General features: G+C 37.3%; 1 protein-coding gene across 1 annotated transcript in view; it reads right to left on the bottom strand.

Annotated features, from left to right (window-relative positions):
* Nucleotides 1–20,000, bottom strand: part of LOC144965685 (putative methyltransferase-like protein 24) — a 39,395-nt gene that overhangs the window by 18,169 nt on the left and 1,226 nt on the right. Inside the window, exon 2 of the mRNA XM_078901277.1 lies at nucleotides 19,576–19,651. Within this exon, the coding sequence (XP_078757403.1) occupies nucleotides 19,576–19,651 (76 nt within the window). The remainder of the gene's footprint in view (nucleotides 1–19,575; nucleotides 19,652–20,000) is intronic.

The following is a 20,000-nucleotide window of genomic DNA, read 5'->3' as shown; positions in this document are numbered from 1 at the left end:
TAAGATCACGAGCAGGGGAAAGTGATCTTAAATAATTTAACACAGTAGATATGTCCCAAACAGTAGTGTAACGGGCACGAGTGGGTCGAGAATGAAATACACCTTTCATAAATCTACACACTAGCGGATCTGAACCGGTCTCGTTCAATGTTGACACTGCTGACCTCGCTGTATTGATGGCACTGTATCCCAATCCAGATTGAAATAATATTGTCAAAAAAGCTATAGTAGTCTGAACATTTTTACTCATAGGGTCCACCCCATCAGCATCACAAAACTGGATAAATTTCAGTAAGTAACTATTGTACTGTTTTTGGGTGTTGCAACGCCAACTTTTCATAATTATTTTTAAGGCGTGCTTGGAAACTCCTTGTTTCCGGATTTTTGCCCTGATAAGAGACACAATATACAAACTGCATATAATTCCCTTAAGATGCAGATGAGCAACAATAGGTTTCATGATTTTAGTGAAGATTCTAGGACTATCACGGAACCCCTGCGGAAGAACAAGGTATTGGTATAACGATTCATTATGAACAAATTTAAGAAATTTCGTAAAATCTGGGTGCATGGGCAAAGAATGGTATGCATTAGATAAATCTAGCGAAACCATGAAACATTTAGGTTCTATAAGTTGTAAACAAGAATGTAAAGTGTCCATTTTAAAATGGCGATAACGCACAAAGGAGTTGAGATGTTTTACATTTAATATCATTCGATACTTTTTCCTCTGCTCACCGGGTATAGCACGTTTCTCCCTAAGGAAAACATTATTAACAAAATCACCCTCCTCCGGTGTACATTTCTGGATAACACCATCCCTTTCATATTGTATTATCATCTCCTGTAAAGCTAACTTTTCATCCTGTTTAAATTGGATAGTATGAGCTGGTTTCATTTGAACAGGAGGGGACAAAAAATCAATTGCACATCCAGAAATACATTGAATAATAAAAGGATCAGAGGTATACATTTTCCAAGTAGATATAAATAATTTAGTTCTGCCCCCATGCAAATGGGTTACCTTATCCTTTAATTCCTCCTTTTGAATGTGTGTTGCTTGTGGTGTTGTTTGTGGTTGTTCCATGTCCTTGTATTCCCCCGAAAGGTGTTTGTCCCCCCTCCTTGACCTTTCCATGGTTGACCTTTGCCTAAAAAAGGAAACCTTTTCTGGCCATGGGACGGGTACGGGGAAAATCTCCTTGTGGTTTTTGCCACTCGAATAGAATCGTTCATGTCTTTAATCTTATCTTTAATGTTGCTCCCAAATAACTTGTCACTAACAGGATAGGAAGCGGTACAGAGAGCGTTGAGGTCATCTCTAATTTCACCGCGAAGTGACTGTCTTCTATAAATATCCAAACTATGAGAGGCATTGGTGAGCAAAGCGACTCCATCCGAAATATTTTCCAGTACTTCTTTGTTATCTCCTTTCACCATCTCCATAGCCCTGCAAACAGCAGTAATGCCTTTCATAAGCGATACCTGCACTTTCTGCAAGGATGCGTCCCTCATTCTAGAGGCAGGGGATATCTGTTTAAAAACCTCCTCATTGCATTGGACAACCTCTAGTCTAGAGCAATTTGCTGGCACTGGATATTTTTCAGAGAGAGCAGTAATCGTATCCTTGGGCAGACCGTCACATAAAACCTGTGTAACACCAGTTGAAACATTCTCTGCCAGCACCTTCCCTTTCACTTCTGTCCTGCCTACCACATTCTCGAAATATGAGAATGCCTGCTCCATCATCCCTGCATCTCTACTACTGCCTGGCACCATATCAACTGACCGCGAAAGGTCAGCATTACATTCTACATCTTTACTGCCTGACCGCGAAAGGTCAGCATTACTTACATCTTTACTGCCTGATCGCGAAAGATCAGACTGAATGTCATCATTACATATTGGCCGCGAAAGGCCAATATTGACATTAGCATCTTCCTCCTCCATTTCATTAAAACGGTCAAAGGCCTCCTTCATTTGGCTCACCACTGGCACCAATCCCATCAACACACTGAGTTGCTGTTTTATTTCATTAAAGTCCAGTTCACTGCTACCAACGCTACTACTACCAGCACCGTAACTGCTCCCCTCCGTTTTCTTTCCTTTACCTTTCCCCTTCACACCTCTTACACTTCCTTTCCCAACACATTCCTTCTCGCTCGCCCCGTCTTTCACTTCACCACCTCCTTTCCCTTTCTTATCGTCCGCTCGGCTACTCTCGATTGTTTCTTTCTCCATCACTGACTCGGAACCAAAAATGGCGTTCATTGTTTGTAAACAAAGGGACCGAGATGGCAGGCGATAAATAGGTGTTAAACTATTGTTTAAAATTGCACAAGTTTTACGAATATATACACTATCCAGATGAATGAATTCACAACATATAAATTGAACACAATTCCGTTTGAAAATATAGAATAATAATAATATAGAATTTAAATCAAATTGAAGTTGATGGGCTCCAGTGATCAACGCTAAAGCAACGCTAAAAAGTGATCACGTGACGCAGCGCTTCCTCCAAGTGGCTCCTATCAGCATTAAAGTAGACGGAATAATTGTTGTTGTTTTTAAACAGTCATTTCGGTGATTACTTCTCACTAAATTCAATCAGACAATAAACAAAGGTATTACAGTTTTGTGTGTTGGTAGAAGGTATTTCATATAGTAGGGACTGTTAATGTTCAAGGATTTGTAGACGACGGTACACATCTTTTAGGCAACCCTTTTCACCACAGGAAGTCAATGTAACTCTCGGTGAAGGAGAGTTGCCGACGGGTATTTGTGTTTATTTCGTACAATGAGCCTGGCTGCGTTGTTTTTTGAGCAATCTGAAGTTACAGAGGGAGTTACAATAATCCAATTAGGATAAAACAAGGGAATTAATAAAAAGTTCTGCTATAATAATATGCTTTGGTATTAAATGGTGAATTTCGCTTTTTTTTTCATTTCTATGTACATTGATTGTATGGCGTTATTCATATGGCTTGTCATGGAAAGATCTTTATCAATGATGACGCCAAGGTTTTTTGATTGATTGGAAAATTCTATTGTAGTGTTTCGGAGAGTAAAAGCTGATGTATTTGCCTGTTTAAGGATACTCGGCCCTCCACACATCAAAATCTCAGTTTTATTATCTAGTTTTAACTTGTTTTGGTATGTCCAAGATTTAATCTCGCTAAAACAGCTCAAAATTCGTTGTATTTATTAAGAATAGTAAATTACTGAGGGTAATGAATCACAAATGTGTGTATCATCCGCATACAAATGATATGTCAGATTTAATTTGGAAATAACACTAGAAAGGGGCTGCATATATTCAGTGAAAAGAATAGGGCCAAGAACAGAGCCCTGTGGCACTCCAAAGTTTAGTAACACTTGCTCTGACTGAACACCATTGACCACGACGGTTTACCGTCGATCCTGTAAATATGATGTTAATCATTTAAAGGAAATTCCTTTTACGCCGAACGTATTTTCTAGTCTTCTTAACAAAATGCCATGGTCAATGGTGTCAAAAGCAGCTGAAAGATCTAAAAGGTATAACACATTGATATTATTAGCATGAGCATTATATTATAAGTCATTAACAATTTTAAGAAGTGCCGTTTCAGATCTGTGTTGCTGTTTGTAGGCTGACTGGAAATGTTGTTCCAAACTGTTGTTCTTAAGATGAGATGATAATTGTGTAAGAACTGCCTTCTCCAAAAGTTTTGACAAAAAAGGTAAATTTGATACTGGACGATAATTGCTTAATACATTGTGGTCCACTGATGGTTTCAGAAGTGGTTTGACAAGAATACTTTTAAAAGAGGGATAGTCTTAGATCAATGACCTCCATTGTTTTGCAGCGCATTTCGGGGATTTCCAGATGTTTAGATAATTTCGTTTTATAAAATACGCCAATAATGCCACTCCCTCGCTGATCTGTATACGATTTAAATTGGTACCCAGGGTGCAACCGGGTGGTATCCAGACGGCGAAAGCCACGTCTCTTCTATAAATAGAATATCAAAGTTCTTCTCAGTTAATAAATCAATTAATTCTTCCGTTTTATTACGACATGACTGTTCATTTCAAATACCAGTAACGATGTTATTGTTATCAGCCGTGTTATTTTTTTTGTGGCCAATACAGGTTACAACAAATGTTGGTCGTGGACGGGGTTATGAGTGGGGGCAGGGTGGACGACAAGGAATAACAGTTAGAATTTTAATTTGTTTCCGTCTGGCTCCCGGAGGCCTGTTGTTATTATTAACATTGTGATAAAAGTGTTCACAAAGGTGTTGGTAAAAAGACGTACGAAAAATCAAGGTGAATAGTATTTGCAAAATAAGCATTTGTAAAAAAATGACTGAATGGCTTTGATAATTAATGATTTCCATCATAAAGATTCCAAGTTCCCAAAATGTACTCTGTTGAAATGTTATAAAAAGCATAAGCGCATGTAAACACTGGAAATTCACAAACACTTTAGTATAAAAATGTCCAAAGTAAAATGTAGGAATATCACAATAGCACGAGTAAACAGAGGAGCACAGGACATTTTTATGCCTTGCCTGTCACACAATGTGTACAAATGCTTTGTGTAAATAACCTTGTTATCTGTTTAGCAAAGTTGTCGAAATTCGAATAAAATATTTTTGACTGCCTTTTATTTTTTCACACACACACACACATACACACACATACACACACATCTGCATACATTCACACATAGAGAGAAACACAAACACACAAACACAACTATACAAAAAAAATACAAGCACACTCACCAACACACTCAAACATATACAAACACACTGACACACGCACAGAAAGAGAGAAAGAAACACGTTGATAATGACAAGTGAAAATAATTTTTAAAAATACTGTAATATATGTAAGTAAATTAAATGATGAAGGAAAAAAGGGGAGAGGTGAAGGGGGAGTGGAGGAGACTGAAACCGAGAAAGACAGAGAGACGCATAATGCCGATTGTTCAAATAATAAATTATACTGTGCTAATTAATAGTGTTTGACACAGATTTCAGTTAACTCTAGAACTAGATATTGATATTAATATCTGAGCATAGGTTTAACCCTCTCCTTACCACCCATAGGAAAACCATCACATTCGTTACGATGCAGCCAACATTTTCTCATTCTAATTTCTTTTGTACATCATAATATTTGAACAAAAATGTTTTCTACAGTTAAAGTATAGATAATACACTGTGTTGAAGAGCTCGTTTAGCAGAGAAAAAAATATGTAGATATAGCAAGAACTAGCAGCTTTTGTGTTTGAGTTAAAAAACATATTTTTGTATAAGTTGGGTGTGAAGTTTTGAGGGAAAATCCGGAAAATGGCCGGTAAGGAGAGAGTTAAGTTAGTGACGTGGTCATGGCGTGTTCACATCTTAAAACCAAAGGAAAGCCATAGCAGTTTTAATTTAAACAAGATTTCATGGCTAAAACTCACAAGTGTTTGAAGAGAGAAAAAAAAATCTTAAAGGGAACACATTTAGGTCATTTCAGCAAGAGTAATTGATGAAGCACCTGACTACATTAAAAGAATGTGTTAGAAATATTAAATGAACCAAATAAGAATTTACGATCATCTAATGACTAAACGCAGCTTTTACTCTTAGAAATAAGTATAATTATACGAAATTCTATGGCGGCTGTTCCTTTCCCCACACTGAACCCCTTGTGTGGAACGACCTGCCAAAAAGGTTTATAAGAGAAGCAAAATCTATTGATAGTTTTAAATCATTAAAAGCACCTTTTTAACGTTACATTTTCATAATATTGATACGATATTACATACACTGATGCTATGGATAGTATGCACTTGGCTAAGAAGTTCACAACATTGCCATCCGGAAGTATAACGGACCAACGCACAAAACTATGTGTAACCTTGAACGTTTATAGTCTGGTTAATACACTTTAGTGAGAATTACTCATAAACGCGGATGGCAAAAAACAATAATAAAGACCAGGATGACGTCAATTTCATAATATCTATTGATATCATTGTGGTATACGTTTAAATATGTCACTTTGTCTATTTATTTGTAACGTGCATTGAGCATCACACAGTGACGAAAATGCGCGATATAAATGCCAAGTATTATTATTATTATTATTATTATTATTATTATTATTATTATTATTATTATTATTATTATTATTATTATTATTATTATTATTGTTATTATTATTATTATTATTATTATTATTATTATTATTATTATTATATTATTATTATATTAATATTATTATTATTATTATTATTATTATTATTATTATTATTATTATTATTATTATTATTATTATTATTATTATTATTATTATTATTATTATTATTATTATTATAAAAAGGAAGAAAATGGGATAGTAAAAAAAAAATCTAGCCTGTTAGGTGATATGACAATTTTTTCGAACAGAGACAGCGCTGTTTACGACCAGGTACTCATTTTACACCTGAGTACGATGAGAGAATGTGAGTAAAGAGCCTGTTCCAAGGACTCAACTATGCGCCGAGCGAGGCTCGAACCCAGGTTCTTCCGATCCGAAAGCGAGTGTCATACCACTAGACCATATAGCCCCATATTTGAGACGGCTCCGTGTTGTTCATATATCTTTGATGTAATGAAAGTCAAAGTAGTTGATAAAACTAATTGGTTTCCATGGAGTTGTGCATATGGCGGAAAATTATAATTTGATTAGTTTCGCCTAGCGGTTCTAGCGTTTTGTCCCTGGATGAGGAAGAGAAGGAAGAGGAGGAGGAGGAGGAGGAGGAGGGGAGGGGGAGGAAGAGGAGGAGGAGGGGGAGGAAGAGGAGGAGGAGGGGGGGAAGAGGAGGGGGAGGAGGAGGGGGAGAGGAGGAGGGGAGGGGAGGAGGAGGGGGGGGGGGGGGAGGAGGAGGAGGAGGAGGAGGAGGAGGAGGAGGAGGAGGTGGAGGAGTAAGATAAGAAGAAGTAAAAATAAAACAACGATGGAAAGACGCTCATCTGTCATGCGCGGATCCATCTCCACCCAATAAGGAGTATTAGATCCAAATGCCTATGTTTACCTTAGTTACCTCAAAAAAACAAAAGGAAACTCGCTCGAAGGGCTTTGCAATTGTTGTCAGGACAGAGAAATTCTGAGAACCCTCCCCCCCCCCCCCCCCCCACGTTTTTAAGCGAAGTCCCAGGTTTGAGAGTTTTCGCCAAGATGAGGATCATTTAAATCGATCGATATTTGAAGGACGAGTTTTCTGGCCAAATTTTTAAATATAAGTTTTTTCCAGAGTATGGCAGTCTTATCGTTCAAAACAAAACAATACCAAAAAAAAAAAAAAAAAAAAAAAAAAATTTAAAATTGAACCAGTATGATAAAAGCGACGCTCATGATAGTGGTAATGATAAAATTTCAATGATTTACTTTGCCCCCTCCCCCCCCCCCCTCCACACACACACACACACACACACACACACACACACACACACACACACACACACACACACACAACATACAAAGCATAAATATGTGTGACTGTAACATTGCTGTCAACTTTTCAAAGAGCTAAAACGGGACACTCTAATCACTCACAATACTGCCGTACTCTGGAAAAACGCATATTAAAAAAAAATTTGGCCAGAAAACTCGTCCTTCAAATATCGATCGATTTAAATGACTCACATCATGGCAAAAACTCTCAAACCCGAATTGATCGATATTTGAAGGACGAGTTTTCTGGCCAAATTTTTTAACATGTGTTTTTCAAGTGTACGACAGAATACCGTCATGATCCAAAACAGCAGAACCTACTCTGTGACAGCAGTATATTTGGACTATTACGTATAATATTTAAATGGAGAGCTTTTTTTCTGTTCCTGTTGTCAACGAAGCATAATCCTGGGACACGCAAGGGTCATTTGTATAAGTAGAAAACGGTAGGAGCTGCCTGAAGCAGGTGATCGTGAAAATACTAACGAAAGAGTGAAAATGGAGAGGCTCCGTATGAGAACAAAACAGACAATGACGTTTCGGGTACAAACCCTTCGTCAGCACACCATTACACAAATTACAGTGGAAAACAAATAAAATAAAAAACAAAAAAAAACTTGTCAACAAGTTATTTTGCATTTTATTTTATTTGTTTTCCACGTTAATTTGTGTATTGTTGTGCTGACGAAGGGCTTGTACCCGAAACGTCCATTGTCTGTTTTGTTCCCATACGAAGCCTCTCCGTGGTCATTTGTATAGGACCGTTGGCAGCTATTTATTATAATGGTACATACACATGCGGCTATGTGGTCTTGTGGTATGACACTCGCATTCGGATCGGAAGGTCCTGGGATCGAGCCTTGCTTGGCGCATGTTTAAGTCCTTGGAAAAGGCTCTTTATTCACATTCTCTCACCGTTCTCAGGTTCAAAATGACTACCTGGCCGTTAACGGCGTTGTCTCTGTCGGAAGAAAATGTAATATTATCGCCTAAGAGGCGTCATGTCTCGTTATACATGTTACGTTTTGCTGTTGGTCAGCGACTCTTGGTAAAGCGCTTTGAGCATGATTTGTGGATATTGGGCTATATAAAAGCTCAAGGATTTTTTTATGTTAAGCCATCAAAACAAAGGTTGCTTAATACCAATACACAAAGGTATCTTTCATAGAGTAAAGTACAACAATGAACAGAATATATTTGATGACGATATCCATCTACCCTTGAGGCATATCACTGTAATTAACCTCTATAGTCGTAGGCTTAGCGGCCCGTTCCTTGCATTTTGTGCACTTTTTGTAACCAGCAAACAAAGTACACACATTGGTGTAGAAAATTATGAAGATTCGAAAAATAGGTGGCTCCAACTACAATTTTTATGGGAAAGTCCTTAAAATTGGTCGTAAAGGTAGTGAAAACGCGCATTTTGTGACGTTTTGGGGTTAGATGACAAAAGTATAAAAAACAAACATTTTCACCCATTAAGAACACCTTGATTAGTTTTTGATTGTAGAGATATGTCAGTTTTAATGTTTTCCATTATTATTTACCAAATATTCAAATATCTAGCTTTTAATTATTTTAAAATAGATTTTTTTACTTCTGGCCGCAGAAAAAAATCCCAATAAAAACTGTCCTTTTTCGGCCCGTGCAACAAAAATATGAGTCATTAGGACGACCTACCCTTTGCTAAGTATGAACAAGGATGTCTGAGCGTCTGTAAACGAAAAAAAAAGAACAAGAGATTAAAAACATACATTTAAAGCAGTTAAAGAGGTTTCTTTCTACCAGTGTGTATAATAATGCTAAATCGAAATGTGGTTTTGTCATCTGTCATCGCCCCTCCCTTCGCGATAACGACAGCTCCATCTCCCGACAATCATCTGTTGTATAAAAAAATAACTGAGAGAATGCGTTTTGTCTTTTGAACGATGTCAACAAACTAGAATTGAAAAGGTAAGGAACAATTGTTTTCATCTATTATAAATGTCTTATATCATCATGATGTTAGTTTACTTTATGCGAATGCCAGTGATAAGTATCGCGCAAAAGAGTTGAGTTGTGAAAAAAGAACTGGGTCACAATAAAGCTGAGTCACAGTCACATCATTCTACACACACAATAAGCCTCCTGGATGCAATAAGTAAGATTACTATTATGGCCCATGCTTGGAACTGAATATATTTTACTATCTTAATATAATATAAGTTGCATGTGTTATGTCAGTACTAAATTTAGAACCTTTTAGATTCGATTCGAAATAGATATTAGCCTGTCGTTGATTGATAATAGAACAACTGTGTTTATCAATACTGCTGCCCGAGAAAAAAAACCATAACTAATTTATTATTAACTCAATTGATCAATAAAAGAATATCTCCACACACAATTCTACCAATACACGCTAATATCCACACTCATTGCTTTACCTTTTGCTTGTTCAGGTTTGTTTTTTAAAACAGTATATTGACTTGTTTGCTACATTTCTACTTGCCAGCCTCACAGTCCTTTGTTTCCTTAAAATTAATAAGCATCATGCCTGGGGACCTCGTCAAATGGGAATGTCAGTTTGATATGTTGAATGGTCAAGATTGCAAGGACTGAAGTTCCATTCTAGCAGGTATTTGGAAGTATGCGTTCCTTGTGTGTGTGTGTGTGTGTGTGTGTGTGTGTGTGTGTGTGCGCGCGCGCGCGTGTGTGTGTGTGTGTGTGTGTTGATGTTGTTGTTGTTTTGTTATTGTTGTTTTGAAGAGAATCTTACCACTGAGCCCGGTCAACTAATATGTATTTAATTTTTCTCATATTAGACTAAACCCACACGCATACACCCTCCCCCCCCCCTCCCCCCTTCATTCTATTGATGTCCTTGAAACTATGCACCATGCCAATTTCAAAGAATTCATGGATGGGCATTTTGTATCAACACAAACAAACGGAGCATTTTCCTGCATGTCTGATGATCAGCTTTATGAGCAAAATAACAAACTAATCAAGTCAGATGGTGGAGCTATTTGTATTTTTGATAAAGAATCTACTAAACTGGTTGGTTGCAAATCCCGAAATTGTATCTCTGACAGAAAGTTGTGAGAGAAATCTTGACATGTTCAAGGTAATGATAACGAAATGCCAGTGAGGACACTCCTGCAAATAAGAGACGCTTCACAAAAATATTACAGATTTTATTGGTCAAATGGAGACCTTTGGAAACCCATTTGAGGAAGAAGAGGATAGACTAATAACATTACACACTCGCCAAGTAATGTCAAAGGAATCGGCCTTGTCTGTCAGGGGTGCATACACAATTGGAAAGCAAAGCTTTCAGACTAATTATAAACAAAGGTTAAACACAATTGAAGCTACAATCCATGACCCTATTTAAAAAATAATCTTCCCATCTTCCATACAAGTTCCTCAAAGAAATCATCAAAACAGAAAGAGAAAATTGCGTGTCTAAAGCAGGGTTGCCATTTGTCCTCAAGACTCTTTATTTCTTGCCAGAATATAGATGGAAATTTAGAAGAGTTTTTTGAACATGAAAACCACCCTTACCCACCTTCCCTGTCAGAATTCAGAGGCTTCGTTCATGTCAAAAGTCTGACATTATTCAGTGTCTTCCTCAGTCAATGATTTTTGAGGACTGTCCTGATTCAATTCAACTTTGTGTGTATGACGGAGCAGCTCTCATTCATATGCTCTCTCCTGGAGGAAACTGTAAAACATTTGGAGAATATGCTTCCGGAGTATTTATTCATTATATAAACACCCAGTTGAAAAGATTTAATCGAGTGGCCTTTGTATTTGACGTCTACGTCAAAGATAACATAAAATCTTCAACCAACACAGTAAGTTTCTTATCCTCAAAAGTATCAACTAGGAAAACACCAGGGAAGCTTGTTGTTTGCACTACAGGTGAGAAAATTTACACATCTATTACAGACGTAGAACATTCATTGCAATCGCAGTACCCTTTGCTCTCAAGAAGAGAATGACACCAGAATGGCACTTGAGTTAAAAAATGGAAGCGAGTGTAACTTCAAATATGGGGTTACACGAGCAGTTGACTCAGATGTGGTTATCATTCTGATATCACAGTTTGCTGCATTGGGAATGGAAAAGGTGTTTGTCAACTACGGTACAGTAAAACATAGAAGGCTGATTCCTTTCCACTCAATTGTTGAATCCCTGGGTCCTGAAAAATCTCTGGATATATCCTTCTTCCATGTCTTTACGGGGTGTGACTGTCAGCTCATTTGCAGGGAAGGGAAAGAAAATAGCATGGTCAGTTTGGGCCGCATTTGATGGTGTTACAGACTCATTTAAAGCTCTTCCTAATCAACCCTCTAAGGAAGATATAGTCAGCCATTTCAACATCATCCAGAGATGTGTCTGTTGTTTGACAGAGCAACCAACTTATCTGCTGCCAATGAATGCCGGTGTGAACTTTTTACAAAATAAGTTACGCCTTCCAGACAATATGCCACCAACTCGTGAAGCTCACAAACAGCATTTATAACGAGCAGTTTACCAAGCTGGTTATGTATGGAGAAATTCACTTGCTAAAGACCCTAGTCTTCCTTCCAAATTAGATTTTGGTTGGAAAGAAGATAGGATAAACAAAATGGTCTACTTTGACTGACCTTGCACATGCCTCACAAAATCTGATTAAATGTATCTGTTCATCAAAATGATGCTCCAAAAAGATGCAATTGTGTTAAGGCATCTCTTCCGTGTACTCTTGTTATGTGCCTGCAATGGTCAATGTTCTTGAGACAAAAATTGACTTTAAACACGTTTTCCAATTGTATGTTTTCAACAAACTATGTAATTAAAAAGGGAGGTAATTCTCCAATAATCCTGATGTTAAATATGTACACAGAAAAAATGTTTTAAATGGTGCAATGCATCATGAATAAATATGTATTGTACAATATATCTAAATTTAAACGTGTTATTTTCTATATGATAGAAATACGTAAATGGGTGTCGAGAGGAGAGGGGGTACTTGCCTTGGTAGTTGAATTGTCTATTATTGTTTTTGCTTTTTTAAAATGAAATTAAGATTGCTTGGTTTTTGAGCATGTGAAGATTAAAATGTTTTTGAAATGGTGGCATTTCAAAATATGTCAGATTCTAAACTATTTAAACAGTTTCCATGAAGGTGAGATATATATTTTTTTTAATTTCCTGAAAAATCCCAATTGAATTTCGTATTTTCTTATATATTTCAATAAAATTCAAATGGAAAAAGAATTTGTGTGTCCAAAGTACGCAACGGAATACCAAAATAACCACATCATTAAAAAAATATTTATAAAACCCTATTTTTTTTTAGAAAAAAAAAATAAAATGTTAAAAAAATGTATTTTGTCACCTTTAAAGGGCAATAACTCTTGGTTCCAACAATTTCTCAACGTGGAGCCACCTATTTTCGAGATCCTCATAAAATTCTGCAGTTTGTGTGAAAATTTCATGCTAGTTATACGATTTGCACAATTTTTCCACTAAGACAACGGACTACTAGGAATGATCTGAGTTTGATACGAATTTTTTTTGGGACCGTGGATAGCTCATACGCTAGAGTCACGCTCTCACCAGCCAGGCGGCGTTGTCGTACCAATAAGGTCGCGGGTTCAAACCCCCATCACCGCGCGAAAATGTTTTATTCTCTATTGTCTTCTGGCACTTTTCTACTCACTTCATCTCTTGTTGTAATTAACCTCGCATTTTGACCACTACCTATTTATAATTCGTGGGTGGATCATTGCATTTATCAGTAATAGGGCTTTATACTGGACCCAGTGTTCCCTAAATGCCCTTAAAACATAAGTAACAATATATTGGACATTACATATTATACATTGCACGTTCTTTGAGATAAAAGTATTAAAACTGGAAAAACAGATAAAAGCATAGGAAATAACAGGGGAAAAAAAAAAACAAAAAAAACAACCCTTGAGCCTTCATATTACGCAATATCCAATAAACGTGCTCAAAGAGGGGTCCCTGGCCAACAACAACACGTAACATGTAGAACGAGGCATGACGCCTATTAAGGCGATATTTCAATTTTTCCGACAGAGAAAACTGTTAACGAGTATTCATTTCACGCCTAAATGCGGTGAGAGAATGTGAGTAAAAAGCCTTTTCCAGGGACTCAACTATGCGCCAAGCAAGGCTCGAACTCATGACCTTCCGATCCGAAATCAAACGTCAATGACAGTCATACCACTAAACCACATCGCCGCACTCTAGTATGTATTTTATATTAGAACATATTTTTTTAAAATAACAAAACACCCATTCTTATTATGGACATATTATGAATCCTCAGTCATAAATCATGTGTTTTAAAGCAAAAAGTTTCCTATCAATGGCGATTTTAAAATCCATTAATATCTTTAGCATGTTTAGTTTGACATTTCAGATTTGTATGTTTAAAATAGCTAACTAACTAACTAACTAACTAACTAACTACCTAAATAAATAAATAAATAAATAAATAAATAAATAAATAAATAAATAAATAAATAAATAAATAAATAAATAAATAAATAAATAGATAAATAAATAAATAAATAAATAAATAAATAGACAAATAAATATTAACAACTCTGTAAGAAATATTTGCTAAACATAACATAAACTATTTTTGAATCGAAACCAGTTAAAGCATGAGACAAATCGTCTCAAAATTCTATTATGTCCCAAAGAATATGGTGCTTGAAATGCGGCTATGTGGTCTTGTGGTATGACCCTCGCTTTCGGATCGGAATGTCCTGGGTTCCAGCCTCGCTCGGGCGCATAGTTGAGTTCTTAGAAAAGGCTCTTTACTCACATTCTCTCACGTACTCATGTGTAAAATGAGTACCTGGCCGTTAAAAGCGTTGTTTCTGTCGGGAAAAAAATTGTAATATCGCATAGCAGGCGTATGTTTCGTTCTGCATTTTACCCATTGATGTTGGTCAGGGACCCTTGGTAAAGTACTTATATATAGCACGTTTCGTGGATAATGCTCTATATCTTCTTCTTCTTCTTCTTCTTCTTCGTTCCCGTCACGTCACATGGTCAGTCCGGTCTGGTGAATGAAGCCCACAGTAGTCCTGAGGTCGTCCTCACTGCCGTACAGCTTCTTTGAGTATGGGGTTGGGTCAGGCCAGAAGTTCCTTCTCAACTGGTTGTACTTTGGACATTCCATTAGGACATGATGTCCATTTTCATTTTCAAGTCCGCAGTCACATTGTCCAGAGGCACCTGCTCTGGGCTCTGGACATCCTCCACATATGTTCCTTTAACTGGTTGTGTCCAGTTCTCAGTCTGAAGATGATGACCTGTTCCTTTCTGTCGAGCACCTTGATTGGGTCATTCATGTTGTATTCTGGGTGCTTCTTGAGATTAAATCTTAGACTTAATTTATGAATCCTGAGTTAAAATAAATGTCCTCATTGTAAAGAGAGAGCATTGTTCCTTTAACTTCAATAATAATAATAATAATAATAATAATAATAATAATAATAATAATAATAATAATAATAATAATAATAATAATAATAATAATAATAATCAGTGCACGGCGACCTAATCCAATTCATCCCGACATAATACCGGATGCATCTCGTGGGTCACGTGTGTAACAGCATTTTGTTTGTTTTTCAGACGAAAAGAGCCTACTTCCCGTAACTTATAAACTCAACCACGCGATTGTTCGCCCAGGAACAGCGTGTTGAACGTCTATTTACATATCATAATCTATAGATACTTGCAGGCAACATCTGGCAGTCTACGTGCACATAATAACATTAGCAAGTCTAATACTCGTAAAACCCAACACAAAAATTTGCTTGTTAAAAATGTGAGCTTTTATATAGCGCAACATCCACAAAAAGTGCTCAAAGCGCTTTCCAAAGGGCCCCATACCAACAGCAACATGCAACATGTCGAGCGAGACTGTTAGGCGATAATACAATTTTTTTTTTCGACAGAGACAACGCTCTTAACGGCAAGGTACTCATTTCACACCTGAGTACGATGAGAGAATGTGAGTAAAGTCTTTTCCAAGGACTCAACTATGCGTCGAGCGAGGCTCGAACCCAAGATCTTCCGATCCGAAATCGAGCGTCATACCACCAGTATTATTTTAGGGCTTACAACAAAAATTTCATATTGTTGATGGGCTTAATTTCCGATCTGACTTTTTGGCATTAATATCATCCCTACTTAATACCGTTTGGAAGCAGTGGGTCACATCAATGGTCGGACTACTTTCATTGGGGTTCCGACATTTCGGATAAAATGGGCCAAGAAAGAAGCTGTGTATACAGATAACATGTTTTATCACTGCCGTGTGTTTAGTCTAAATGTTCAAAATATCCGCCAGCCGGATTTGAGACCCGGCACTGCCGTCCTCTGCCATCTTCCGTGTAAGACGTTGGGTACGGACAAAACGCTAAGAATAAAGAGAAGAGCCGCTACACCTATCCATACCAAGTACCCGACGTCCTCTGCCGTTTTTTTTGGGGGGTTTTTTCGAGTTTGGTATGGGTAGGTCAAGCGGCGCTTCTCATTATTCTTAGTATTTTGTCCGTGTCCGACGTCTTTATCCGCAAGACGGCAGAGGATGGCAGTGCCGGGTCGTCGGAGTCAGTCTCCGGTGTGGGTTCCCCCCCCCCCCCCCCCCCTAACATTGAAAGTGATTGATCGAATTTAGTGAGAACTACTCATAAAAATGGATGGCTAAAAACAACAACAAAGAACCGAGTGACGTCAATTTCGTTCCTTCTATTGTAATCCGTATCAACTCCTCTAACATCCAGAGTAGAAAGATTTAGAAAGATTCCAAACTAATGGTTAGCGTGGGAAAAATAAAACTCAGTTCACAACTCATCCCCCCCCCCCCCCCCCCCCTTTTTTTTTCCCACCACCACCCCCGCCTCGCCCCCCTGAGAAGTACATGAAAGAAAATCAGCGGAAAAGGTCGGTTCAGTTCCTAAAGGTAAGCATATTGAAAGAAGACAAATATTACAAAATGCCATGAAAACGCCGAGAGAGAAATCTTAAAATGTATACACGTTTGTAAAATCTATGCTTATCTCCACTTAGAGGAGTGGCGAGGAAAAAAAATGATTATAGACTTAGCGCATTCCAATGTAAACAATTGTGGGATTGATAAACATACTTAAAACACACACACACACACAAACACACACACACAAACAAACAAAGACACACACAAACACACACACAAACAAACACACACACATACATATATATATATACTTGTCTTATTAACTACTCTATTTTAAAACGCGGGTAAGAAGAAGAAGAGGAAAAAGATGATGAAGAAGAAGAAGAAGAAGAAGAAGAAGAAGAAGAAGAAGAAGAAGAAGAAGAAGAAGAAGAAGAAGAAGAAGAAGAAGAAGAAGAAGAAGAAGAAGAAGAAGAAGAAGAAGAAGAAGAGAAGAAGAAGAAGAAGAAGAAGAAGAAGAAGAAGAAGAAGAAGAAGAAGAAGAAGAAGAAGAAGAAGAAGAAGAAGAAGAAGAAGAAGAAGAAGAAGAAGAAGAAGAAGAAGAAGAAGAAGAAGAAGAAGAAGAAGAAGAAGAAGAAGAAGAAGAAGAAGAAGAAGAAGAAGAAGAAGAAGAAGAAGAAGAAGAAGAAGAAGAAGAAGAAGAAGAAGAAGAAGAAGAAGAAGAAAGAAGAAGAAGAAGAAGAAGAAGAAAGAAGAAGAAGAAAGAAGAAGAAGAAGAAGAAGAAGAAGAAGAAGAAGAAGAAGAAGAAGAAGAAGAAGAAGAAGAAGAAGAAGAAGAAGAAGAAGAAGAAGAAGAAGAAGAAGAAGAAGAAGAAGAAGAAGAAGAAGAAGAAGAAGAAGAAGAAGAAGAAGAAGAAGAAGAAGAAGAAGAAGAAGAAGAAGAAGAAGAAGAAGAAGAAGAAGAAGAAGAGAAGGAAGAGAGAGAGAGAGGAGGAGAAGGAATAGGAGGATGAGGAGGAAGAGGATGAGGAAGAAGAAGAGGATGGAGAGCAGTGGGGGAGGGAGAGGATTCGAAAAAAAAAAAGCGTTAAGGGAGAAGACCTCATCGAATTATACGATTGAGTGTTTTTTATTTATTTTTTTTTTTTTTCTAGTTCAAAGAGGAGAGCCAATGGGCTTCTCGGTGAAGAATCTTGGAAACTTTTGCATTTTTAAAAACTGCCAGTACCATTATGGCATTGACATTTTCGTAATTTTAACCCTCCCCTTACCAGCCATTTTCAGGATTTTCCCCAAACTTCACACCCAACTAACACAAAATAGAATTTTTTTATCACTCAGACATAATAGCAGTAACATTCTGCGATACATAATTTCTTTAACAAAACATTGTTCATTTTCTTTAAATTTTATGATGTACAAGAGAAATTTGAATAAGAAAAAAGTTGGTTGTATCGTAACGAATGTGGCGATTTTCCTATGGTTGGTAAGGAGAGGATTAAGCACGTTTACCCGTGCTTATTATCCATTACACCGATTATGCTGGAATGTTATACCACCAAATTCATTTCTTACAGTGTGGGTAGAGTTCATTTTCATTCCTTTTCATTTATATCTATCCATCCAATGGAAGATTTCCTATGCTCTGCACACTCTGAAAAAACAGACCGTATTTTAAGAAATTTGGCCAGAAAACTCGTACTGCGAATATCGATTAATAAAAATGACTCTATCTTTGACCTTTTGGAAAAACTTTTTAAAATATTGGGTACGACAGTGTTTTATCATTAATTTGCCTGGATAATTCAGTAACTGGTTTCCATTTACTTTATTATAAGTGGGCTAATTTTCCATGGGGGTATGGGTGGCCGAGCGGTTAAGGCATTGATTGTACTGTAACCAGGAAGGTCCCAGGTTCAAGCCCCGCTTCTGACACTTTCGGGTTTTTTTCTTGGGCAAGATTATTTAATTTACCCTAAACCCCGCAGTTGATCACTTTGGATAACATGGGTAATTCCTGTTGACATCAGACGTTTGTTTGATGGCTTATCTATATTCATTCATGGTATCAAACAAACATCTGAAAAGGCTAGCCCTCAAATAACCTGGCCATTTTAAATTAACTATTTTTTTTTTTTGGTGTCCTGGAAGTATAAAAGGCCGGAAACGGAAATACTATTTGCGGAACATTGGTAATTCCATGGAGACAAATTAGGGAGCAGGCACTGACGTAAGTTAAAAAAAATCTGAAAATGGGGATTGCTAGGATCGATCGTCTTAACCAAATCCTCTGCGGCTGCTTGGATTCCACTTTACCTTTATGTCGTGTGGCAAAGTAAATACACAATACCTTTCGAAGTTATTATGCTCTTGTGTATCTGTCGGTACTCTATTGTATCAAATAGAGCCCCCCCCCCCCCCTCTTCTAATGTTTTCAGAATGTTTGCGCATCCCCCCCCCCCCTCCTATAAGCTTATTCGCACCCCCCCCCCCTCCTTCCCCCTTCTATTAGATGTCAGCTAACGAAATGTGCCGCGAAAAAGACACTCTCTAAGCTGTCTACGCCTCACCCATAAGTTTTCCCCATTTCTTACATTTTGACAAAATCTCATCTTATCTTTTGAAACGTAAAGAGAAACTGATCCCCCTCTATCTGTTTTCCAACTTGCTTTCTGTCTTTGTCTTGGAATGAGATTACTTGGTTTTGTCCTGGCCTTGGTCGGATACCCTGGCTGGGAGGGAAACAGTCAAATGTATAGATAGTTTTGGGAGATGATATGTTTTCAACTGTAAATCATCGCTCTGCAATGCACTGTATTATGTTTTGTTTACATTTGTAAACATTTGAGTGTATTCCTCTTAGTAGGGACCAGTGCTTGGTTCTGGATGAGACTTTAGGTGATCTCAAACAAAATACTTTGACAGTGTGCTCTTGGAATGTGCATCTGTTTCCTATTTGAACCAATTCCCATTTGTCTTACCATTTTTTGGCTGCTTTAATTGTAATTCTAGAACTTTTTACTATCCCATTTTCTTCCTCTTTAGTGGCGCTGACATGACCTTAACGAGTTGCAAGCGCCGTAAAACCCTAAAAACAAAAAAACAAAAACAAAAAGAAACTGTGAATTACTACTCACTTTTCCAGAAGGCAGCCCCATTCCCACCACTGTCTTGATTCATTTTTGTATCCGTTCTTGTTTACTTTAATCCTTTCTGTAAAACAATGATAATGAGTATATAATGAAAATGTGTCTTATAAATCTGTTATCTTTACTATTTTAACAATTAATCTAATCATCATCATTCCCATCATCATCGTCATCGTCATCATCACCATCACTTAGTGCTTTAGTAGAAGCAGCAGCAGGTGCAGTAGTAGTAGTAGTAGTAGTAGTAGTAGTAGTAGTAGTATTAGTAGTAGTAGTAATAGTAGTAGTAGTTGTAGTAGTAGTAGTAGTAGTAGTAGTAGTAGTAGTAGTAGTAGTAGTAGTAGTAGTAGTAGTAGTAGTAGAAGAAAAAGTTGTGGTAGTAGTAGTAGTAGTAGTAGTAGTAGTAGTAGTAG

The sequence above is a fragment of the Berghia stephanieae genome, chromosome 2 (genome assembly GCF_034508935.2).
Source record: "Berghia stephanieae isolate SIO BIC M18660-M18661 chromosome 2, UCSD_Bste_1.3, whole genome shotgun sequence".
NCBI classification, from domain to species: domain Eukaryota; kingdom Metazoa; phylum Mollusca; class Gastropoda; order Nudibranchia; family Aeolidiidae; genus Berghia; species Berghia stephanieae.
This window is presented reverse-complemented; position numbering and strand designations above follow the sequence as displayed.